Source organism: Rhincodon typus, chromosome 16 (genome assembly GCF_021869965.1).
Source record: "Rhincodon typus isolate 14 chromosome 16, sRhiTyp1.1, whole genome shotgun sequence".
Classification (NCBI taxonomy): Eukaryota; Metazoa; Chordata; class Chondrichthyes; order Orectolobiformes; family Rhincodontidae; genus Rhincodon; species Rhincodon typus.
The window spans coordinates 18371802-18397922 of NC_063347.1; the positions used below are offsets into that span (position 1 = coordinate 18371802).

General features: G+C 38.7%; 1 protein-coding gene across 1 annotated transcript; it reads left to right on the top strand.

Annotated features, from left to right (window-relative positions):
* ogna (osteoglycin, paralog a) lies at positions 1-25716 on the top strand. Its single transcript, XM_020521684.2, has 6 exons — positions 1-298; positions 5507-5621; positions 6535-6693; positions 9351-9553; positions 21069-21164; positions 23146-25716. Exons 1-6 carry the CDS (start codon positions 128-130, stop codon positions 23329-23331), a joined length of 930 nt encoding a protein of 309 aa, XP_020377273.1. The 5' UTR covers positions 1-127; the 3' UTR covers positions 23332-25716.
* The last annotated feature ends 405 nt before the right edge of the window (positions 25717-26121 follow it).

Sequence of the window (26121 nt, forward strand, 5' to 3'; positions counted from 1 at the left end):
AACAGCTGGTGAAAGCTTTAAATACCAATTTGACAGTTCTACGCCTAGGCAGCAAGGCACTGTTCGATCCAGTATTCGAGCTTTTCAAATTTTCTCAGAACTTATTTTTCTTGGTCTTCCATCCAAAATGAATTGTGTGTGCCCTATAGTTTTTGTATTCATATTTGGAGAACTAGTATTCACTGCACCAGCTAACAAGGAAGATAAATTTCTCGTACATGATTTGGAAGTGGAATCGTTTGGTGCAGGCACAAGTTACGAATATGAAGATGAGCCACAAGAAATAAAACAAGCAAAGGTAATGTGGTTTAACATTCATTATTTGCCTACCAAATTTAATCATATTTTATAAGAAACTCTCATTTAAATTTGAAATTCATATGAAGATAACACATGAAACCAGCAGTAATGACATTAATAGTATCATGCATTTAATCACAAGTGCAGGAGGACATCTAGAATCTTAAGATGCTGATAAAGTAGATATAAAAGATTAACTGAGTTTGAATTGCAAAATTAAATATAATTGCTTTGAAATTATTTACTAAGTTCATGAATAACAAGATGCTTCAAAGAGTGACTGAATGAAATTATAATGTAAAGTCTGCCCTTAAGAAAGGAATTACGAAAGACAGCAAAACCAGAAAGCTATAAAATGGTACATAATAATACATTTACAAATTAATTTGTCAGAGTGACTCAGTGAGAAAGTTCTGAAAATTAGCCATCTACCAATGACTGATCATTCAATGGTATAAATGCACATAAAGTTATACAATACTTAATCCCTTGTTCTACTAATTGAATGAATTAAATGAGTTCCAATAGCTGATAGTCTCTTTAATAAGACACATCCATGTGCTTTTATCAAGTCCCTTGCATACAATAGGTGCTAAGTTTGTTTATGAGCATAAATAAGCTATTGGAATAATTCATGAGCCTTTGTTTAAGATTATAAAGAATTTCTGTGCTAAAATAACACAGCAATCAAACTATTTTTGTTTCAATATTTTTAGGTGATAATTGTATCTATCCCCAACTGATTCATTAACATTGCAAACAGAAAATATCGAAACATAATAACATGGACAGATAATAAATATTAAAAACCCTAAAAATATATTTTTAACTTGATTCTTTTCAAAAGATTAGAAAAGAAGGCACAGAGTCTCAGACAATTATGTATTTTAATATTCTACTCAGCAATCTTATCTTTAGTCACCAAGCCATTTTTAACTAGACATTCTTCTGCAGGAGGTGAAATAGTTACATATAGCTTCAATATCATGTATTGAGTGAAAGAACAAAACTATTAAGCTTTCTGGGTACTTAGTAAAGGCAAGCACCTCAAGGAGAGATGGCATATACACAATGGCCTCAATCAGAATTAGTGACTTTCTGAATTATGATACCCATCAACAAATGCTATGTTATCTCCTCCATAACAAAAAAAATGTAGTTCACATAATGAATCCCTGGTAATATACCCTGTAATAATGATTTGTTTAATTTAGTTTGAGTGCAATATTAATATTTCCATTATTCATTCTTTTTAACGCTTCAATAAAACAGGTCATGTCATTCATTTTGTGAATCAAAGCCAATTCGTTCAAGAATGACCCAAGCTTCAGAATCACATGTAATTTCTGTCACAAGAACTGTTCTATAGTACCACCCAACTTCATTTACCCAGTTGGAATATTTTATTCTTTCTCTCTCCCAGCTATATCTTCAACATATGTGCTGTGCAAATTCAACATTTTATCCATTTTCTAGATGAAGTTTTACTTGAAATTCTTAATAGACCCATCATCTCCATCTGAATTAATGTGCCTTTTCTCTTTTATGTTTAGCCTTCTATGAAATACTTGATATTGTGCAATGCACTGATGCCTATCTAATCTTTCACATTGTCTGAATGTTCTGCAGATGTCCCTAATAGTCACAAATCATTTATCACCTTTGGACCTGACAATGCCAAACTGTCGTATGGTGTAGAGCGATTTGTTTGAATCATCAGCTGGCATCTCTCCAGCAGCTATCTCCATAGTTTCACTTTTGTATTTTCTAGTGAAACACTTGTGTGCACAGTGATTTAATTTCTTGCAGCAAGGGATATGCTTTCCCCATGCTGAACATGCTTTCTTTTATTTTATGAGGTGTTCTCCACAATATTTAAGTCATGTCCCCTGGCCTTGATCTTTCTGCTGATCTTTTTGCAACAAAAAAAACTTATTTTCCATTCTGTTATTCCCATTCAGTTTAGAATATGTTTAACCATTGTCCAAATCTCATTGGTTCACCTATTAATATGCACTAGCTGATGAAGGACACCTTAGAGCTTCTCCACACGTAATAACTTTCTTGAGAGTAAGTTTCTCCTCTCTCAGTAGATGTGCTTTCACAACAGGATCTCTTGTATTTAAGACAATCCTACCTACAATGAGAACATTTTTGTATTTGTCCAAACTCTTAGGATTCAACTAGATGTGTCAGTACCGCATACCGAACAACATTCTCCGACTCCCCTGAACTCTGATGTTGAACACATACCATAGGGTTCAAACTGTGTCTTCAAATTCTTTGATTTCTTTCCTGTCTCATTTTTCTGTTCATCGGTTAAGACCCAAGTAGCAAAACAACTTGAAGCACACTTTCTCTGGCACAGATAACAAGCATGCTATTAGTACTTGTGCAATGTTTTTATTGATTTTGTAGCTGATTCATAATACAACCACTCATTCTACATCTTGCTTACATTGTTTCAGCCTATCTTATTAATGACAAAAATGTGGAATAATCTAAACAGTGCTGCACTCAGATGCTGTGCAACACTGAAATCATCACAGTTGGTAGAAATTTTGCACTGTCCCAGCAAGTTCAGCAGCTGCCTTAGAAATCTCAAGAAGAAATGTTAATGTTGCCAAAAGAAACAATCTTCAAATTCTGTGGTGTTGCTAGATCTATTAATATGGAGATTATTTTTCACTATTATGTCTCTCAATCCCAAAATGATGATTCAAATGATCTCACATTAATACATGAAGCTTGGTAATGTGTTTTGTTACCTTATCTGCTCCGCAACGGACAAGGCAGAACTTAGTCATTGAGACAGGGAAATCAGGAGCAAACTAAGGTGTAATCTAAGCCTCAGTGAGTAGTGTCATGAAAGTCAATATGACCAATAGCCCAGGAGACAGGTCCTTAGGGTCATAAATTCACAGAGTCACACAGCACGGAAACGGATCCTTTGATCCAACCAGTCCATGCCGAACATAATCCCAAACTAAACTATTCCCACCAGCTTGCTCCTGGCCCATATCCCTCCAAACCTTTCCTACGTTCTTATCCAAATGTCTTTTAAACTTTATTATCGTACCCACGTCCACCACTTCTTCAGGAAGTTCATTCCACACACGAACCACCCTTTGTGTAAAAAAATTTACCCCTCATGTTTGTTTTCAATCTCTCTCCTCTCAGTTTAAAATTGTGCCCCCTAGTCTTGAAATCCCCCATCCAAGGGAAAAGACAACTACATTAACCCTATCTAAACCTTTCATTATTTTATAAACTTGTATCAGGTCGCCTCTCAGCCTACTACACTCCAGTGAAAAACATCCCAGCCTATCCAGTCTTTCTTTATAACTCAAACCTTCCATACTTGGCAAAATCCTGGTAAATCTCTTCTGAACCCCCTCCAGCTTAATAATATGCTTTCTATAACTGGACCACCAGAACTGGCCTCACCAATTTCCCGTACAACCTCAACATGACTTCCCAACTCCTATACTCAAAGGACTGATGAAAACAAGAACATTTATTACTTGAAACTTAAAACAATTACATGATTAGTTACACAATAGAAAGAAAATAATAACAAAGAAGATAATTATGCAGAATGGACTGTGACATCACAGGACTTAGTGTATAATGTATAATCTCTGTGACAGTGGTACAGACAAACAGTAACAAAACACGAAATGGATTTACAGAGGGAACATGAGGTTGTAGACATGCTTGCTGAGCCAATGGGTTTGGCTCCAAACGTTTTGTCACCCTGCTAGGTAACATATTCAATGCGCCTCTGGTGAAGCGACGGTGTTCTGTCCCGCTTGTTATCTATTTGCGTTGGTCTGCTGGGGTAATTGGTATTACTTCTGGTTTTGTTTCTGAGTGGTTTGTGCACAGTGTATAATTCAACTTGTTTGTTGGTGGAGTTCTGGTTGGAATACCAGGCCTCCAGGAATTCTTGGCGTGTCATTGTTCAGCTTGTATGATTATGGATGTGTTGTCCCAGTCGAATTCGTGCCCCTCGCTGACCGTGCGTAGTGAGACAAGTGAGAATTGGTCACGTTTCTTGGTGGCTAGTTGGTGTTCATGTATCTGTATTGTCAATTTTCTTCCAGTTTGGCCTGTGTAGTGTTACTCACAGGCCTTGCATGGTATTTTATATATTACCCCAGTTTTGCTGGTTTTGGGTATGGGATCCTTTACATTTGTCAGTAGCTGTCGTAGGGTGGTTGTCGGGTTTGTGGGCTACTCTGATACCTCGGGGTCTGAATAGTCTTGTGATCATCTCTGAAATGTCCTTGATGTCTGACAGGGGGATTAGTGAGTCTGGTCGTATTGTGTCTTCTTGTTGTGGTTTGTCTTGGAGGTAATGGCAAATTGTGTTTTTCGGGTATCCATTTCTTTTGAAGACTCTGCTCCTGTTCTACTTTGCGCAGTTCCAGGTTGCTGCAATGCATTGTGGTTCATTTAAATAATATTCTGATGCAGCTCCATTTGTGGGCTAGTGTAATGGAGTATATGGTCCATATGTGTGGTCTTTCTGTATACACTAGTCTGGAGTTCCCCGTTGTTTTTGCATTGCACCATTATGTCCAGGAAGGGTAGTCAGTTGTTCTCCTCTTCTTTTGTGAATTTTATCCCAGTGACGATGTTGTTTGTGTGTCGGTGGGTTTCTTCTAGTTTTGTGTGTTTAATAATCACAAAGGGGTCATCTACATATCGGACCCAAAGTTACTTTTGGACACGAATTTGACTGGGACAACACATCCATAATCGCACAAGCTGAACAGAGACACACCAGGGAATTCCTGGAGGCCTGGTATTCCAACCGGAACTCCATCAACAAGCACATTGAATTAGGCCTTGCGTACAAACCACTGAGAAATAAAACCAGAAGTAATACCAACCACTCCAGCAAACCGATGCATATAAATAACAAGCAGGATAAAACACTGACACTTCACTGAAGGCACACAATTGATGTTACCTAGCAGGGTGACAAAAAATTTGCGACCAAACCCACTGGCTCAGCGAGCATGTCTACAATCTCATCCGCAACCTGAGCTACAAATCTTCTCCAAAATTTTAAGAGGGAACATGCTGTGGTGTTTAGGGTATAATCAGCATGCAGCCTGTTATTGGCGTAATTGGACACATACGCAAAACAGAATTGCAAATTTGATCAAAAACAAACAAATCTTTTTTTTATTGAAAGCTAGAAGAAAAGGCCATTCCCACATTTGGTGATGCCGACACAAACCATGAAATAGAACATTTACGGTTTATCAGGTCTCCAACAGAAGAACCAGAAGCAGAAGGTCCACCCGTTGGTTCGTATGAACTTATTTTCTCTCTGTTACTTCATATGTAGCTATTTCGTTTAAATAATACCCTTGCAGGAATCAGTACAGTTGCAAGTAAGAAAAGGCAGACAATTAGATGACACTGTTTTAACTTGCGATTGATTTCATTGAGAAGTTATTTCTCTACATTTCAAAAAAATAATAACACTTATAATGTAAGCTTTTCTGGTGAACAAAGTTGCTAACTTATACTTTTCAATTCTACTTGCATGAATGTAAAATAACATTTTAATCGTTGGTTAGACTGAAATTACATTTACAATAGATTTTAAAAAAAAATCAAATTCCTACAGTTGCCTCAAAAGCTTGATGCACAATTGGAATTCTTCTTTCATTTACACTTTGTTTTTTTGTCCAAATTTGTTTTCTGAAAAACATCATACTTTCTGACATAACACTAAAGTTCAAGTGAGATACATTATTCCATACAGCCAGTGTTGGAACTGAATTTGGCACATAGCCAAGTACACAGTTTCCTCATCAGAATCTTTTCGAAGGTGGATTTGCCTTTTGTTATACTAACAATAATAAAAATATCATAATTTCACAAATCTCAATCTTGCAGATTGATTTGCCCAATTTTATAACATATGCATTCCAAAGATGAAGGCATTGAAAGTATACAGGTTGTTACAATATGAATTAATTTCTAGAATGCTGACAATAGCAGTTATAACAATCTTTATTAGACTCTTCAATCCTCCACAGACCTGAGGAAGTGGCTGCAGATCAAATCAAAGAACTCTGATCAGACACATGATCAGAAAGAATCTAGAAGCAGATCAGGTCTCACAGACAATGTGTCAAAGTGGCTACTGAAATGAATTGTATTGCATTCATGTGATCAAAGTCCTACTAATATAAATTTTCTACATTTCAGATATGCCAACTTGCCTTTTGTGTGTTTGCCTAACTGGTTCTGTGTATTGTGATGAGACCAACATTGATGCCATTCCAATGCTGCCAAAAGAGACATCATACCTTTATGCACGCTTTAATCAGATTAAAAAGGTCACTGTAAAAGATTTTGCTGATTTCCGTGAGTACATTGTGGTCTTTTGTTTTGATTGCACCATAAAGATTTAATCCTTTAGGAAATCTTGCCATGTTGATAGAAAGGAAAAATAAATTTCTTTGACTCTATAACAATTTTCTGAAAGCTTACTGCTGTTGACAAAAATAATCATAAAGAGATTCTGGTGGGACCAAAAGCCAGAAGAATTTAATTGTTAGTGAGCTCTTAAAGCGTGACTTAGGGTTCCTGTAGCATAAATACTGGGCACTTTAAAAACCTGAAATGTAATCAGAAAGGGGAAAAAATAAATAATTTTTCTCTCCTGAGGTTATGGCTTTATCATATATCACTGCAAGGGTCAGGGAAATCCACTTAGATTTTTTCCACTGATTTCCTTATGTCTTTTGGTTTGGTGCTCAAAAACGAAAGCAGAAAGCTATTGGAGTGCATGACAGTATTTTGGATTTCATTCAGAAAACGTGTTCCAGTGCCAAAATCTACAAAGGAATAGAAAGAGCAACTCAATGTTCTTTAGAGAGTAGTAGAGTAAAAGTATTCATATTCACTCATCGATTCAATATTTTCATCAATTATAGACATTTCTGATAAAATCCTGGCACTATTTTTCATAGATATTGCCAATATTGGTTTAAATAATAGATGAGTATGTTAAAGAGAATTATAAGTAAAGTGCTACAACTTTTGACAGCTTAAGAGAGAAATGTATTAGCAACTTAGTGGAAGCACAAAGGATGATTATCCCAAATGTTCACTCCTACTACTAGCTGGGATCCTGGCAGATGTCAACTAGACAGAACCTTTTGGAATCACATTGAACAAGGGGCAAAATCTTTCTCAATCTTCAATCTCAGCAAGGTTCTAATGCATGTTGCTGCTTAAACAACATATCCAAACATTTTTTTCATGGTTTATAACCAACCATACAATTTTGACATTTCCTTTCACCAAAGTGCAAGCATTCAGGCAAAAAGAAAATTCAAGTCACAGAAAGAGAAAACTCTGATCTGCACAACAAGCACCATGGAGGCGAAATAATCTGACAGCAGGTGTGCCCTTTGTAATAGGCCTTACATGTGCACACCAACTAAATAGTTATGGTTGACTACAGCATTTAAATTACATGATTAGAAACTCCAAGTGGCTGTTGTAGCTATTCTTCCAAAAACAGTCATTTAAGTGATGAAGAAATGCAGACTTGGGAGAACTACAGGAGAGTGACTTGGAGATCCTGTATGAAACCGCACACTGAAAGATTCAGAATTCACCTCTCAGGATTGCAAAGGGATACTGAAGAAATACAGCTGTAGCTGTTGAATAACTTTTTATGTAAATACTTTAATCAGGAATAATTCATTCTCACCATTTGTCATACATTGTGCTTTCTAGTCTGCCACACCAATTTTAAGGAGTTCCTTGTACCTGCTGCCTGAAGAATGAAGGCTTAAATACACGCTTACCAATTGTCTAATATCAAAGTAGAGATGATCTTCTTTGAACGAGACAGTGATAGCAGCAGCAAGTGGAACAGGAGGACATTAAGCAGGATCAAGTTTCTTCCAAGATGTCACTTCTGTTACTCAACAATTGGAGCTAATTGGCAAATCGCTCAAGCTGAGTAGATCTGTTTCACAACACCTTTTTTTGTTGACCAGCCAACACAGCTATTTTCTAAGACTGGATGGGTAAGAGGGGATAGACAGATCAATTACTAAGAATGGGGCATTTACCATTCAACTTGCAACCCACTGCCATCAAGGATTAGGTGATTCTGACTGGTCAACCAGTAGAAGGATCATCAATGCTGGCAAAGTTGGTTTGTTCGAACTGGTCAAATTTGAGCAGGATCCATAAAAACACTTGGAGTCAATGAGCTCTGCATCTTAGCAACGTTTTCTCAACAGAGGTTAATGAGATGTATCTATTCAGTGGTCTATTTTAGTCAAACAGGAATTGTAGACAGTAATGACTGCAGGTGCTGGAAGCCAGAGTCAATAGATTGAGGCTGGAAAAGCACAGCAGGTCTGACAGCATCCGAGCAGAAAAGTCAATGTTTCGGGCTAAAACCATTCATCAGGTCTGAAGAAGGGTTTTGGCCTGAAACAGGGACTTTCCTGCTCCTCAGATACTGTCTGACCTGCTGTGCTTTTCCAGCTTCACATCTACTGAAACAGGAATTGTACCTGTGTTTACTTCTAAGAAGCTCAAGAAGAAAAATAATACAATAATACAAAAGAGAAACGGAAGCAAGGCATTGAAAGTGTAGGGGTGTATTACTGCTCATGAGATAGAAAGCTGCCAGAACAACATCCATGTTTATTTGCATGTTGTGCTCAGGAACTTTGAATAGTGATGGTAGAAGCTCCAATTTCTTTCCCTCATAAAGGCGACAAGGAATCACTCATACTCTTACCCACTATCATGGGTACGTACATATTGCAAGGATTTGCGGGTTGATACTCACCTTGTTTGGCCTTGTTATAAATGCACCTTCCTAGGCCAACAACTCATACTCAGTTTTTGGCAAAGTACAGACCAAACCCACTGTGCCTTATATTGTTGTGTCAGAAGCTTATTCTTTTAGGAAAAACAATCCTGCTGAGCAGAGTACGACTGACAGATACCAATAAATAATGTAACTGTCTGTTCAATCCTAAATAAAGCAACTCTGAGGAGGATCGATTTGACTGGAAACTTGATTACTGAAATAGAAGATAAAGCGTTCTCACAGCTGCCAAATCTGGAGCACCTGACGCTTTCTGAAAATAAACTGCTCCGTCTGCCTGCCTTGCCTCCAAAACTCAGAACTCTTGCTGCACAACACAACCGTATTAAAAGCAATGGAATTAAACGCAATGCTTTTAAGGTAATCTTTTGATAACATGCTTTTTGATCCAGTTTCAATATTCTGTGCAAGTTAGGAAAACAATTTTTAGGCATTATCTTAGAGACATTACAGCACAGCAAACCATTCATTTGATCATGTCCATACAACTCTCTGTACAGCAATCCTATCACTCCAATTCCTTTATTATATCCCTATTGCCCTGAAAATTTATTACTCTCAAATACCCACCCAATTTCCATTTAGGTCACTAATCACTTCTGCTTTCGTCAGCCTCCTAAGCAGTGACTTCAAAGTTATGACCACTTATGTAAAAAAAATTCTTCTTCGTCACTCTTCTGCATTTCTTGCCTCTTAGCTACAAAACGTATCTAGAGTCACTGAGTCATACAGCACAGAAACAGACCCTTTGGGATTATGTTCAGCATGGACTGGTTGGACCTAACTAAACTAGTCTCCCCCACCTGCACTTAGCACATATCCCTCCAAACATTCCTAATTCATGTACTCATCCAAATGAATTTTGACCATTGTAACTGTACCCGCATCCACCACTTCCTCTGGAACTTCATTCCACACATGAACTACGCTGTGTAAAAAATTGCCCCTCATGTCTTTTTTTAAATCTTTCTTCTCTCACTTCAAAAATATGCCACCCGAGTCTTAAAACTATTCAACTGGGGAAAAAACACCTGCCACTAACCTCATTCACACCTCTTATGATTTTATAAACTTCTAATGTCACCCCTCAATCTCCAACGTTTCAGTGGAAAAATGTCCCAGCCTATCCAACCTCTGATTATAACTCAAACCCTCTATGCCTGGCAGTATCTTGGTAAATCTCTTCTGAACCCTCTCCAGTTTAATAATATCCTTCCGAAACAGTGTGACCAGAATCAGTTGGACACAGTACTCCAGAAGAGGCCTCACCAACATCCAGTACAACCTCAACATGACGTCCCAGCTCCTGTATTTAAAGGTCTGAGCAATGAAAGCAAGTGTGCTAAACACCTTCTTAACCACCCTGTCTTTATGTGATGCAAACTTCAAAGAATTAGGTAACTGAACTCCTAGGTCTCTCTGTTCTACTACACTACCACAGCCCTACTTCTAATTGTACAAGTCCTGCCCTTGTTTGTTTTACCAAAATGCAATACCTCGCATTTATCCAAATTAAACTTCACCTGCCACTCTTCAGCCCATTGACCCAACTGATCAAGATCTCTTTGTAATCTCAGATAATCTTCTTCACTGAGCACGAGACCACCAATTTTAGTGTCATCCGCAAACTTACTAACCACGCCTTCTTCATTCTCATCTCGATCATTTATATAAATGACATTAAAAAGCGGACACAGTGCCGATCTCTGTGGAACACCACTGTTGACAGGCCTTCAGTCCTAAAAACAAGCCTCCATTATCATTCTCAGTCTCCAGCCATTAAGCCAATTTTGTATCCAACTGGCAAGCTCACCCTCAATCCCACGTGATCTAAAATCTAATCAAATTGTCTGAGTCATCAGCTAAAGGGACAGCTTTTCTACCTCGTCTAAAACGGTCATAATCATGTATTATTCAATCAAATCTCCTTTCAATTATTTTTGCTCCAATTTAGCTTTGCAGCTCAAAACATCCTCATCCTTGGAACAATTCTGAACATTTTGTCTACAACCTCAAATCCTTCTTCAAAGTGTGGTGACAAGAACTGGGTGCAATACTCTAGTTCTGGTTCCAATCAGAGCTTTCTACTGGTTTAGTACAACTGCCTGTTTTTATACACAGCACCTCTATTTATGAATCTCAAGGTCCCATACAATTTGCTAACGACTCTCTCAATGCTTTAAGGATATACGCATACGGACCCCAAGAGTGTGCCACTGTAAACTCTTTACAGCTGTGCCATTAAAGTCTTTATTGCTTTATCTATTTCCTTCTGCCAAAATCTATCTCCTCAAAATTACATGTATTAAATTCCATAAGTCACTTGTCTGCCTATTCTGCTAACCTATGTCCTTTTGCAGTCAACTGTATATCCTTTTGCAGTCAACTGGTATTATCTCCAAAGTTTGCCATGTCTTTGAATTTAATACTATTGTCAAAATTTGAAAATTCACTCCGTATTCCAATATCTACATCATTCAAGCATATCAAAAAAAAAAGTGGTTCCAACAGCGAACCTTGGAATGCACTATTGTTTAACATCCTCCAATGTGAAGAAAAACCATTTACACCAGCCTGCTGTTATCTGTCCTTAACCTAACATTACTATTTGACAGTGACCCTCTTATTCAATGAGCAACATTATCTCTTCGTTTTTAAGTAAGCATTTGACAATGTTCATTACATTCATCAATCCACTCTGTCACTTCATCACAAAATTCAAACAGCTTAGTCAAGCTAGATGTGCCTATTACAAATTTGTGCAAGCTCCCTTAATTGATCTGTACAAGAGCCTGGTGATTATTTTCTATTATTACAGTTTATAAAACATTACGCTCCACTGATAGTCAACATGTAGTCATGAAGTGTTATGGGATTTACATAAGTGAGGGTGTCGCAATTGCCATTTTCTGATCTTCTGGAATATTCCCCAAATGTACAGAAAATTACAAATATATGAACAGGGAACATGAGTAAATTATTTTGCCTTTCGAGTATGTCCCACCATTCAATAAGATCATGGCTAATCTGATTTTACTCTCAGTTCTACGTTCCTGCATATCCCCGATAATATCTCTCTTGGTAATCAAGAATCTATTGATCTCTGCCTTAAAATACTGCAAGACTTTGCATCCACCGCCTGTTAAGGAAGGGAATTCCAAAGAACCACAACCCTCTGAAAAATGTTCTCTCATCTCCGTTTTAAATGCATTTTTTAAAAATGGATATTTTAAAACTACGACCTCTAGTTCTAGATCCACCCATAAGATGAACTATCCTTTCAATATCCTTATAGTTAAGTCCACTCAGGAACTTGTATGTTTCAATTAAGTCACCTCTGGCTCTTCTGAACTCCAAAGGATACAGGCCTAACCTGTCCATTCTTTCCTCAAAAAGCAATCCACTCATTCCAAGTAATGGTCTAGTAAACTTTCTCTGAACAGCTTTCAACATGTTAACATCTGCCCATAAGTATAGTGACCAGCACTGTACACAGTCCTCCAGCTGCAGTCACACCAATCTCTCCAGATTTTGTCTCTCCAATCTCTCCCCAGTGCACTGGATTCAGATTCTATCAGATTCTATCTGAATCCAGTTTTGTTAGGTCCTCGATGTCATACTCTTTCAAATACCGCCATGAATGTCAAGGGCAGTCACACTCACTTCAGTTTTCTTGTCCATATTTGGACCCTAGGCCAAGGCAGTAAAGAGGTCAGAAGCCGAGTGGCCTGGCGGAATACAAACTGAACAGGTTATTCCTTTGCAAGTGCAATCTGATCGCACAGTCAACAATTCCTTCCATCACTTTGCTGATCATCAAGAAGACTGATAGGGCAGTAATTGGCCGAGTTGGCTGTGTCCTCTTTTTTTATGTGCAGAAGACATCCTTGCGCATTCTCCACATTGTTGGGTAATGCCAGCATTGCAGCCTAATTGGAACAGCTTGAAGGGGACCGCTAGTTATGGAGCACAACTCCTCAGTACTATTGCTGGAATGTTGTCAGGGTCCACAGCCTTTGCAGTATTTAGTGCCTTCAGCTATCTCTTGATATCACATGCAGTGAATTGAATTGATTGAACACTGGCAACTATGACGCTGGGAACATCCGGAGGAGATCAAGAAGGATCATTAAGTCAACATTTCTGGTCGAAGATAGATGAAGGAACGTTAGCCTTGTCTTTTGCACTGATGTGCTGGGCTCACTCATCATCGAGGACATTTTTGAGGTGTCCACCCCAGTGAGTTGTTTTTTAAAAATTAATTCATAGGATGTGGGCATCGTTGGCTGGGCTGGCATTTATTGCCCATTTTTAGTTGCCCTTGAGAAGTGGCCGTGAGCTGCAAACCATTTGCTGTCGGTACACCCACAAAGTGATTTGGGAGGGAGTTCCAGGAATTTTACCTACAGACACTGAAGGAATGATGATATATTCCACGTCTGGATGGTGCTGTAGCTTGGAGGGCAAATTGCAGGTGATGTTGTTCCCATGCATCTGTTGCCCTTGTGTTGTTGTCTTCATCATTCATGACTGGTTGTGATAAAACTACACAGATTAGGCATTGGTTGTGGGACCACTTACCATGTCTATTGCATGCTTCTTCCAATGTTTGGCATGCAAATTGTCCTGTGTTGTAGCTTCACCAGGGTGGCACCTCATTTTTAGGTATGTCTAATTCCACTCCTAGCGAGTCATCCTGCACTCTTCACTATACCAGGGTTGATCACCCAGCTTGCTGGTAGAAAGAGGGGATGAGAGGAGGTTACAGGTTGTAGTTGATAAAAATTCTAATGACCCACAGCACCTCATAAATGCAGAGTTGAGTTGTTAATTCTATTCGAAGTTCATACCATTTAGAATGGTAGTATTGCTACGCAATGAAGGGTATTCTCAGTGTGAAGACAGTAACTTGTCTCCAAGAGGACTGTGAGGTAGTCATGTCTACTGCTGAGATGGAAAGACATGTTTATAACTGGTAGATTGGTGAGGATGTGGTCAAATAGATGTTTCTCTCTTGTTGGTTCCCTCACCACCCGCTGCAGACCAGTCGAAGTCCTTTAGGATTCGCCAAGATCACTCAGCAGTGGTTCTGCCAAACTACTCTGGCGATGGACATTGACGTCTCCCATCCAAACTTACATTTTGTGCCCTTGCCACCCACAGTGCTTCCTCCAAGTGGTATTCCACACAGAACAATACTGTTTCATCAGCCTCCTGAGGGCTGGAGGATTGATGGTAATGAGCAGGAGGCTGGCCTTGCCCATTACTTAATGCCATGAGATTTCATGGGGTTCAGTCAAAGTTGAGAGGTCTAAAGGCTACTCTTTCCCAAATGTACACTATTGTGCCATCATCTCAGGTGGATCTGTCCAGGGTGGTCATGGTGGTGGTTGGGACATTGTCTTTAATTAATGATTCCATGAAGATAATGATTGATGCTTGACTAATTTATGGGACAGCTCACCCAATTTTGGCACAAGCCCCAAATATTCATAAGGAAGATTTGCAGGGTTGGCTGGCTATGTATGCCATTGTCATTTTCAGTGCCTTGTTTGATGCCAGCTAGTCTGTCTGGTTTCATGACTTTCTTTTGACTTTGTAGCGGTTTATTACAACTGACTGGCTTGCTAGGTCAAATCAGAGGCCATTGCTATGGGTAGGGGATCACACGTAGGCCAGACCAGGTAAGGACAACGGATTTCCTTCCCTAAAAGACATGAATGATTAGTGTTCCTTTTTTACAACTGACAGTAGTTATATGGTCATTATTATGCTAGCTTGTAAACCTCCCAATGGGGAATGTACCAGCCCTATTGAGATTCAACCTGTGTCTTTTGACAAGATGGCTTCTGTCCCAGAAGAAAACTCTTTTGCCCCAAGAATCTGAAGGCCTCCTTCCTGGATCAGGCTTCAAGCTACACATTGATTCTCCCTATCTTCTTATTTCTAGTGTCACTTTTTATATGGTATTGATAATAATTAGAGATTCAAAGATTGAGGCTTTAAATGCCCTGAATAGTTCTTGTAATTTTGTCTGTAGGACCTCAATACCTGTATTGTTGATACCAATGTATATCACAACATCTGGATCATTCCCTTTCCTTTTGATGAATATCTGCAACCTCTTCCATGATATCCTATGCCCTGGTTAAATATATCATGCAGGACTCACAATAACAGTTACAGAAATGCCCGTCTGTTTCTCTACTATTAAGTCTCTTACAATGACTGCATTTCCCTCCTGTGCATTCCACGGCCAAATAGTCACTTTGGTCTGGACTGGTGTCATTATTCCCGACAATCTGCAATGATTACTCATGGTCTGAGACCAGCACACACCCCAATAACTTCTGCATCTTCCTAATCTTCTGTATGGCCACACAATAAGCTTCTCGAAGATTCACTTCATGTGAGGTGGCTACCATCTCACATTTATGACCCACAGCACATCTGCACTCTTTGATAACCTGTAGTGATATTCCCCTGAAGAGAGGAATTTCTGAGCTCCAGCAGCCACAGACACTTCCTTCACATTTCAGTCCCTATGAAGTGACTTGCAGTCCATTTTATTTTAAAATCGACATAACACATTCAAGTCCTTTTTTCATGGAAGAAACTAACACACAATTGTTGATCTTTACTTAAAATGGGAAAAAAAAACACATTGAATAAACAGATCTATCCCCATAAAAACTCAACTTAATATTAAAACCTTGAATGTATTGGAAATGTTGGTTTTCATTACATTTCAGGAATATTTTTCCATTAAAACAACTGATTTAGTCATGTGATACCAGGCTTCACAGCTGTCACCTGTTCCAATTTCAACTGTACCTGACTGAAATGAGATATTTATGTATTGCATCGTGTCTCACTTTTTATTCTCTGATACACGGCAAACTGAAGATTGGTCATTCAGTCTTCTGATATTGGTTCTCATCCTGTCGTACCCTTCGAATTGGCGATAGCTCCTGGTCCATGTCAGCTCATTATATATGGATACATTGCACAGATCTATACATTTTGCCCAGGGGCAAGGGGTAGGAAGCCGGAATTGAAGGCAACAAGTCTCAATTGCCTATCCATGACCTAAAAAAAACCTCTCTATTTCTTCTTTGAGAATCTAGGTGGTACCTTGTTTTAACTGTTAATTTTATTTAATGACTTTTGACCTGCTCCATACTCTTAATAATTCACTTTCTGTTGTACTTACCCCAGTTGAAAATCTTAATTTCCCATTTCCTAGTATAAAGAAATGTCCTAGTTTGGTGAGAAACCCAAACAATTGCTTAGTCTGAACAAAGAGACCTTGGAGCGTTGGATTCATAGTTCCGTGAAAATGGAGTCGCAGGTAGATAGGATAGTGAAGGAAGTGTTTGGTATGCTTGCCTTTACTGTAGTGGTCAGTGCATCAAGTGCAGCAGTTGGGAGGTCATGTTGTGGCTGTACAGGACATTGGTTAGGCCACTTTTGGAATACCGTGTACAGTCTGGTCTTCCTGTATAGGAAGGAAGGATGTTGTGAAACTTGAAAGGGTTCAGAAAAGATTTACAAGGATGCTGCCAGGGCTAGAGGGTTTGAGCTATAGGGAGATGCTGAATAGGCCGGGGCTATTTTCCCTGGAGCGTTGGAGGCTGAGGGGTGACCTTAGAGAGGTTTATAAAATCATGAAGGGCATGGATAGGGTAAATGGACAAGGTCTTTTCCCCAGGGTGGAGGGTGTCTAAAACTAGAGGGCATGGGTTTAAGATGAGAGGGGAAAGATTTAAAAGGAACCTCAGGGGCAACCTTTTCACACAGAGGGTGGTGCGTGTATGGAATGAGCTGCCAGAGGAAGTGGTGGAGGCTAGTAGAATTACATTTAAAAGGCATCTGGATGGGTCTATGAATAGGAAGGGTTTAGTAGAATATGGGCCAAATGCTGGCAAATGGGACTAGATTTATTTAGGATATCTGGTCAGCATGAATGAGTTTGTTTCCATGCTGTACTTCTCTATGACTCTAGATGCTTTCCTATGATGTAAAACTTTCTTTCGAATGTGTACTCTCCCCTGCTCTGATTCCCATCTCCACTTTTAACTGTATGCCTTTGTCATCTTCCTCCCTTAGGACTTCCGTTTCCCTCTCTGAATCCCCGCTGTTACTGTTAACTCTGGACCAAGAATAAATCTTCTGTTAAGCAGGGTTTGTGAAGGTTCAAAAGAATAATTGTTGTAGAGGACTCTCCTGTCAGGGGCACAGACAGGAGATTCTGTGCCTGTGAGCGAGAAGTCAGGATAGTATGTTGCCTCCCTGGTGCCAGGATGAAGGATGTCTCAAAGAGGTTGCAGCATATTGTCAAAACGGGAGAGTGAAAAGCTGGAAGTTGTTGTACATATTGGTAAGAACAACATAGTAAAGGACAAGTTTGAGGCTTTGCAGAGTGAATACAGCAAGTTAGGTAGTGGTCAAAAAGCAGAACCTCAAAATGAGTAATCTCTGGATTACTCCCGGTGCCACGTGCTAATCAAAGTAGGAATAGGAAAATACGGCAGATAAATCAGTGACTGAGGTCTGCTGCTAGGGGCAGATATTTGACATAAGTAGTAGTGAGAACAGAGAGACAAATTATAATGGTTCTGAATTAAAAGACAGCAAGTCAGTTAGAAAAATCAGGCAAGAGCAAGTCAGAAAACGAGGTAACTCTGAAGAATTAAACTGCATTTATTTCAGTGCAAGGTGTCTGACAGGTAAGGCAGATGAACTCAGGGTATGGATGGGAACATGGGATTGAGACATCATTGCTATTACTGAAATATGGCTGATGGAGGGACAGGAGTGGCATCTCAATTATCGAGGGTTTTGATAGGAAAGCAGGAAAGAGAGGAGGGGGAGTGGCATTTTTGATTAAGGAACACATTACTGCTGTACTTCAAGAGAATATTCTTGGGGATTCATCCAGTGAAGCTACATGAATGGAACTAAGAAATAAGAAGGGGATGATCGCCTTGATGGGATTGTACTATAGGCCTCTCAAAAGTCAGTGAGAAACTGAAGAGCAAATATGTAAAGAGATCACAGATATATCTAAGAATAATAGGGTTGTGATTGTAGGGGATTTTAGCTTCCTGAACACAGATTAGGACTACCCTGGCATTAAGGGCTTGGATGGTGAAGAATTTGTTAAATGTGTTCAAGAAAACTTTCTTTAACAATATGGAGGATGTACCAACTAGAGAAGGAGCGAAACTTGACCTTCTCTTGGGAAATAAGGGAGGGCAAGTGACTGAAGTGTTAGCAGGAGAGCACTTTGGGACCAGCGATCATAATTCTTAGTTTTAAAATAGTTATGGAAAGGGATTGGCCTTGTATAAAAGTTAAAGTTCTTATTGGGTGGCACGGTACCTCTGTGGTTAACATTGTTGCTTCACAGTCCCAGGGACCTAGGTTTGATTTCAAACATGGGCAATTGTCTGTGTCGAGTTTGCACATTCTCCCCCGTGTCCGTGTGAGTTTCCTTCGTGTACTCTGGTTTCCTTTTACAATCCACAGATTTGCAGGTTAGGTGGATTGGTCATGCTAAATTGCCTATAGTTTCTAGAGAAGTGCACAGTTGCAGAGATGGGGTGGGTCTGGGTAGGATGCTCTTCAGAGGGTTGGTGTGTACTCGATGGGCTGAAGGCCCACTTCCACACTGTAGGGATTCTATGAATTAAGAAATGATCTGGAAAAATACTATTAGGGCAGCACGGTGGCTCAGTGGTTTGCACTGCTGCCTCACAGCACCAGGGACTCAGGTTCGATCCCACCCTTGGGCGATTGTCTGTATGGAGTTTGCATGTTTTCCCCGTATCTGGGTGGGTTTCCACCGGATGCTCTGGTTTCTTCCCACAGTCCAAAGATGTGCAGGCTAGATGGACTGGCCATTCTAAAGTGCCCATAGCGTTCAGGGGTGTAGGTGGGTTAACCATGGGACATGCAGGATTACAGGGATAGGGTGGGGGATGGGTCTGCGCGGGATGCTCCTCGGAGGGTCGGTGAGGACTCATTAGGCCGAATGGCCTGTTTCTACACTGTATGGATTTTATGGAATTCTATGGAATTGGACAAAGGCAAATTTTGATGGTATAAGACAAAAACTTTCAAATGTTGATTGGGGTAGTCTGTTCACAAGTCAAGGGATGACTGGCAAATGGGAGGCCTTCAAAAGTAAGATAACGAGAGTTCACAGGCATTATGTTCCTGTTTGAGTGAAGGGTAAGGCTGGTAAGAGTATGGAAAAATGGATGAATAAAGATATTGAGGCTATGGTCAAAAATAAAAAGGAGATAAATGTTAGGTTTCAACTGGACCAATGGTTTTTCTGCCAGACTGCTAGGATTTCAGTAACACAATATCTCCTTGTGACACTAATGTACAGGATTCTACCATCTAGTCAAGATAAATTAGGTGCTATTTCAGAATCCTTGTATACCTATTTCACATCTATTGCCTCCTGTGGACAAATGCATTCTCGCTTGTATATGATATTATCACAAGGACCGAACAATTAATTCTGACCATTACACATGGCGACCAACATATTCACCTATTGAGCAGGGTATTGTACACAGTAAGGAGGTCTGTTTCCAAGCTATACCCATTCTTCAAGCAAGCTGAAATCTACATAGATTAAGTATGGATGTGAAGGACAAAGGCCAAGCCAACACAAGTCAAAGATGCTAAAACTATGCCCGAGTGTCTCTTGCTTTCATTGTTGATGCTACTGGTATTGCCACATAAAAAGTTAACAGTAAAATATTCCTACCAGACCATAGGGTTATTCTCTCATTAGGGATAGGCAACTGGTGGAAGATTAACCCGAGAGTCACTATGCCTCAGACAAGGAGTCGGGTTGAGCAGAGTCCTTTCTGGGAACTTCAGTTGATGTGGGAAATAAACTCATGCTATTGACATCAATCTGTATTGCAATCCAGCTGTCCAACTGACTGACCATCCCCGCCTCCTTCCCCATGCCTTATAAACCATATATGTTGCACTTCTTTTGGCATTTTCTCCACTATTTCTTCAAAGAATTTTATTAGATGCATTAAGCACAAGCAGTTACTTTCTAAATCTAGCCTGATCGGTATTTTTTAACTCAGTTCTCCTCACACTTAGTATTTTCATTCTATGTCAGAAATTCTCACACTTTACCATAGAAGCAAAACTAACTAATCCAAAATTTCTTCTTTATCAAATTTCCTTGTCTTGCCACTCTTTGGGCTTCTGTTTAGCACAGGAAAAGAAAAAATAGACAACTCCTGAAAAACTCTCAGAACATGTTTAGCTTGCTGAATTGAAGCATTTTAACATTTTCCGAAACAATTGTTTACAATTATTGATATTATCATTCAAGTCACTATTTGGTCAAACACAAAGTGCTTGTATTTTTGTACAAAGTAGTTAGAAAGAGGATTCAGGCTTTCTCAAAATGATGTTGCAAAATTCAAAGACATCTATGAGAAAAGCAAAATGACTCAAACAAAAACATTGTCCAAGTAACTAGTATGGCAGCAGCACATACTTCAAGATCAATATGCCAACTAGAAAGATACAGATTGCAGGGTCACCTTCACAATTTGCAGATTTTCTAAAGTAAGGACTGTTCTTGCTCAGAGTAACCAAGCAAATACCATGTTTCACCCACAACTAAAGCAACAGGTGGGAACAGTTAATCACAAACCTCCAGCAGTAACCAAAGGACAGTATTATGAACCTTTGTAATATTCATTCATTCCAGCCTCTCAAACTTACAACACTCTTAAAAAGCATCATCATGACAAGAAAGCATTTGATTTCACAGTTCAGAAATGTGTAGAAAACTAAATTAACATGACCACTGATTTTGTTCCAGAACTTGGCTGGGCTTGAATTCCTCTACCTAGGATTCAATCGGCTGGACAAAGTACCTGCCAACCTGCCTGACACTATCCGTGTACTTCATTTACAGGTCAGTTGTAAGATAAATAATTAAAAGTGCAACTATCCCTATTTTGTGAACCCCAAATCCAAATGTGAAACAAATGAAAGAAAAATGAAAGAATAATTGGAATTCTAGCTATAGCTTCCATATTCCTTTCATTTCCATATAATCTACCAGCTTATTTTCTTTTCCTCACTGTTTATTTTGTTATCGCCAACGGACTGATTTTGTTTGCTCTAAACAGAAATAGGCTATATAGATTTTGAAGGTATATGGCAGCTAGTGGCTGCATGGAGACAATTTAGAGGACACAGTATGAGTAAATGCGCAATATTAATTTGGATTAAACTGTTCTATAATTAAGCAATTATTTCCAGCGATAAATACAAATCACTATCACATTCCAAGGAGAAAATGACAGGCTCACAATCTATAACCATATTCATCAAATATAACTGCATATTATTTTATGCAAATTATAGTTTATTTACATTTCATACTGAGTGTGAGCTACTAGAGTCAGGAGAAAATTTCATTCTTTGGAAATGAAATACTGAAAACCTTGTCAGTCCTTTCCACAAACAGCATTTTGTCATTGCTCAAATTGTTTGCAGTGTCAATGGGCTTTCCATATAATTAATTAATTACCTGGCAGTTTGACTCATTGTATTAAATGGATCAGTCTCATTTGAACTTTTCCACTGTATTTTCATTTGCACTTCTCAGTTTGCCAATGGATAGCAAAAAAGAGACTGTTGTGTGAGTCACTTGCACAGTAAAATTATATCTATATATAAATTAAATTGAAGCTACATGTATAAATTCTATATGTCTAAACTGTAAATTATATGAAACAATGTGTATGCATATTAAAAATACTTTATAAACAAACAGATATAGAACTGTTTTAAACTAAGTAATTCTTAAATTAGGCAATTGGATAAAGTTGATCAATTACACCTTCAAAAGGAAGAAACTGTAAATATGCATCTCTATGCAGAAAAACACTCAAATGTATAATCGATATAGCAAAACACACGTTAAAATGACAATTTAGTATAAATAGGCAAATTTAATTATTTACAGTGGTTGTCAGGACAGCGGAATACTGAACAAACCAAGCAATGGGCCATGCAACAGTGCTAACATTTGGATAAGTTTGATTTGGACCTCCAATCAAGGAGTTGAAGGGCATAAAGCTAATAAAAAATAACAGCCTACTGTAAGGGAGGAAGCTCCAGACTGAGAGAAAGAGTTACAACAAAATCATACCGGAGGAAAATATCAATGATTGACTAGAACAGTCTTGTATATGGAGACTAATGCTGAAGACTGGGTTTAAGTTTGACAGGGCCAGACACAGGAGTCACTCTCAAGTTTTGATAGCGTTAACAGATACAACTCTATGTTTGCTTGTGGTCTGGACTACAGCCAGGCTCCACTGTCATAAAAGGTACAGGATGAGGCAAAAGGTGGTCAAAACTGGGCTGCAGGAACAAGTCCCGTAGCAAGAGTGTTAAATCAGATTAGAGTCAGGAAAAGTGATGGTTGCCTAAAGAATCTGACCAGGTAGTGTCAGATTAAACATACGAACATTGGCCGGGCATAGGATACTATTAAATGGCTTGAAAGAATAATGAGTGAAAATGCGAGAAGTCTGAAATTATTCAAAGGTAAGACATTCATAATTTTGAATTTATATTGAAATGTATTCAGAACGTCTGCAATTCTAATCCACACAAAACCATGCCAAAGTATTTAGTTCTTCACTTTTTTTTCGGTTGGAGGGAGAGGAGTAGGAAAAGAATTGGGTATTGAGATCAACGGTCTATCTTTGCACCATGCTCAACTTGAATATTATGATTTTAATTAATGGCAAAATGTCTGACAGAGAACAATACAGCTTTGGCATATGTAAAGGATCAAGTAATTAATACAATTGCAGAATACCAAATCACCTCAAATAATATTTATTTAACATTTCTTGTAACCCTTTTCCACCTTCCAGCATAATAATATATCTACAATTACGGATAATACGTTTTGCAAGCCCCAAGATTCCAGTTATATCCGTGAACGTCTGACTGAGATTCGGCTCGAAGAAAATCCTATCAATTTGGCAGAATACCCAAACAGTTACATCTGTTTGCGAAGACTGCCCATTGGAAAACCATATTTTGGGAGAGTATACTAATACAAAAATAGTTAAGCATCAATCAGAAACAGTTAAGTGGTTACGACAGAATATTGCATTCTAATGCGATTTCTCGTTTATTATTATATCATCATACTCATGAGCTTTATTATGTTACTTGTGCCATATCAACACTTTTATATTTAACAACATATTGCTTTATTTCAACAGAGCATTATCCCAAAGAAATAGCATTAATTTTATTTCATGCCAAAGAAATTCGACTAATTTTTTGCAAAAACAGATTCTGACATTTTACACTAAGTTGACTAAATTGTCACCTATGTTTATTTTCGTATAATTAAAGTTGCACATATTACTGTTTGACTTTCAATGTAATACTCTGTAATATATTGTTGAACTACATCTGACTCATTTGCGACAGCATGTAGTTTTATATACTGTGCTTCTCCTTAACATGATCATTTCACAGTAATGCAACAAAACTAAAAACATGAGCTTTTCTTACATAAGGCCATTTCAAAAAACAGCTTCACAGAAGTGTGATTGTAATCCAATTATTTTAATGGAGTTAATTTAAATAGAACATCAGAAACCAATCATGCAGCTCAGAAGATGGAATTCTACTAAATCATAGTTACAACCCTTATGACCTACCATTCATTTATCACCTTGCTAACAAACTTACATCCATTCTCATTCCATGGCCTACATTATGTTAACTTTATACATTATGAATGTTTCGTAACAGACGGGAATTACAAACATGTCAATATATAAGTTGAGCTAAAATCATTCATTTTAATTCTGCACTAATATTCAAAATATAGAGTAAAATTCTCACTGCAGTTTGGAGCCAGCACATATTCTGATACTGTTCCTTCAGAAAATAAAGGAATAAAATTGAAATAAAACAGTTTCATAACTAACTTCCCAATAATTCCACAAAAGAAGTATGCACTGGGATTATGCTGAGATCGCTTCTCTACTTTCAAGTTTTTAATGCTTCACAGATTGTAGCATCTTAAAATCATTTATTTATTTATTTAGCACATTTAACATGAAATGTTCCAGCAGTATTTTAAAACATACATGACACTGAACCACGTAAGGATACATTAGATTAAATTACAAAAAAGTTTGGTCAAAAAGGTAGGTCTAAGGAATGTCTTAAAAAGAACAAAGTGAGGTAGAGGGGCAGTGGAACTGTATTCCACAACTTCTTAACCAACCAGAGATGACAATGGTGAAACAATTAAAATCAGACGTGCGCTGATATCTTGATGCGATGCTGTCTAAAGGCAATTACAGATAGTGAGGAGCACAGAGATAGAGTGATTTGAAAACAAGGATGGAAGGTGCAGAGCCAGATAGTCTGACAACGTGCTCCTAACAGTATCAGGACATTATACATACCTCTATTGTGTGCCTGTGCACATCTAAAATTATATGAATCTTCTAAATCAACGTGCTACGGGAGAAAGAATTTCCAACTGATCATAGAATCATGCAGTAATGAAAAGATCCTTCAGCCCATCAAGTCTGTACCACCTAAGCTACATAAATCTACACTAGAACCAGCTTCCAGCACTAGGCCTTGAATATTATGGTAATTTATAAATGTACTGTTCTTTTCCAAACACTCTATTTAATCTTAAGCCATAAGTAAAAGTGCTTAAACTTCTGAACAAAGCATTTTTTAAAAGATACAATTTTACCAGTGGGAAAAATAACACAATGCTTTATCCTACCTTGAAATGTCTGAAGGTGACTTGGCGGAGCTCATACCATTTTGCAAAGGTTGAAAGAGTTCTGAAAAGTAGGAGGAGGCTCTTCTTTTCTTCTGCTCTAGAAAGATATCAGACAACACTAAAACTATTTTGAACAGAAGTTGGCTCCATGCTAATATCCATTGCCCATTTAACAAGTTGCTGGAATGTAAGTTCTGATTTCACACACATTTTAAACTCTGCAGAATTGGAAGCTGTGGTGTAGTTATTATTATCAAAACAGCTTGCATTTAGAAAAAATCCTTACGTGCTTCAGTAAATGAATTCAAAATCAAAAAAGCAGTGAAGCAGTCAAATGAACAAGGAACAAAGGACAGTACAGTACAAGAACAGGCCCTTCGGCCAACCAAAACTGCACCAACACACTAAACTAAAACTTTCTGCCTTTATGCGATCCGTATCCCTCTATTCCCTGCCTATTCATGTCTGTCATGAAGCCTCTTAATGTTGCAATTGTAACCACCTCCACTACCTCCCTTGGTAGCACATTCACAGCACTTAGCACCCTCTGCGTAAAAAACCTGCCCATTACATCTCCTATAAACTTACTCAGAGATAGTGAGAACTGCTAATGCTGGAGTCAGAGATAACACAGTGTGGAGCTGGAGGATCACAGCAGGCCGGGCAGCATCAGAGGAGCAGGAAAGTTGACGTTTCGGGTCGGGACCCTCCTCTCTATTTATTTCAGACACCTTTCCCTGCAACCACAGGAAGTGCTATACTTGCCCCTACACCTCCCTCCAAGGAACCAAAAAAACCTTACACATCAGACAGAGGTTTACCTGCACATCTGCCACTGTGGTCTGTTGCATCCGCCGCTCCCGATGTGGCCTCCTCTACATCGGTGAGACCAAGCGGAGGCTCGGAGACCGCTTTGCAGAGTACCTGCGCTCTGTTCGCAACAAACGACAACACCTTCCAATCACGAACCATTTCAACTCCCCCTCCCACTCCCTGGGCGACATTGTCCATCCTGGGCCTCCTCCAGTGTCACAATGACGCCACCTGGAAACTGGAGGAGCAGCACCTCATATTCCGC

What these genes read in the sequence shown, in the direction of transcription:
- ogna (XM_020521684.2), top strand. Translation starts at nt 128, where the DNA reads ATGAATTGTGTGTGCCCTATAGTTTTTGTATTCATATTTGGAGAACTA. An exon ending in AAGAAATAAAACAAGCAAAG is followed by an intron (nt 299 to 5,506) that starts GTAATGTGGTTT and finishes TTTTATTGAAAG; the next exon opens with CTAGAAGAAAAGGCCATTCC. An exon ending in AAAAGATTTTGCTGATTTCC is followed by an intron (nt 6,694 to 9,350) that starts GTGAGTACATTG and finishes TCCTAAATAAAG; the next exon opens with CAACTCTGAGGAGGATCGAT.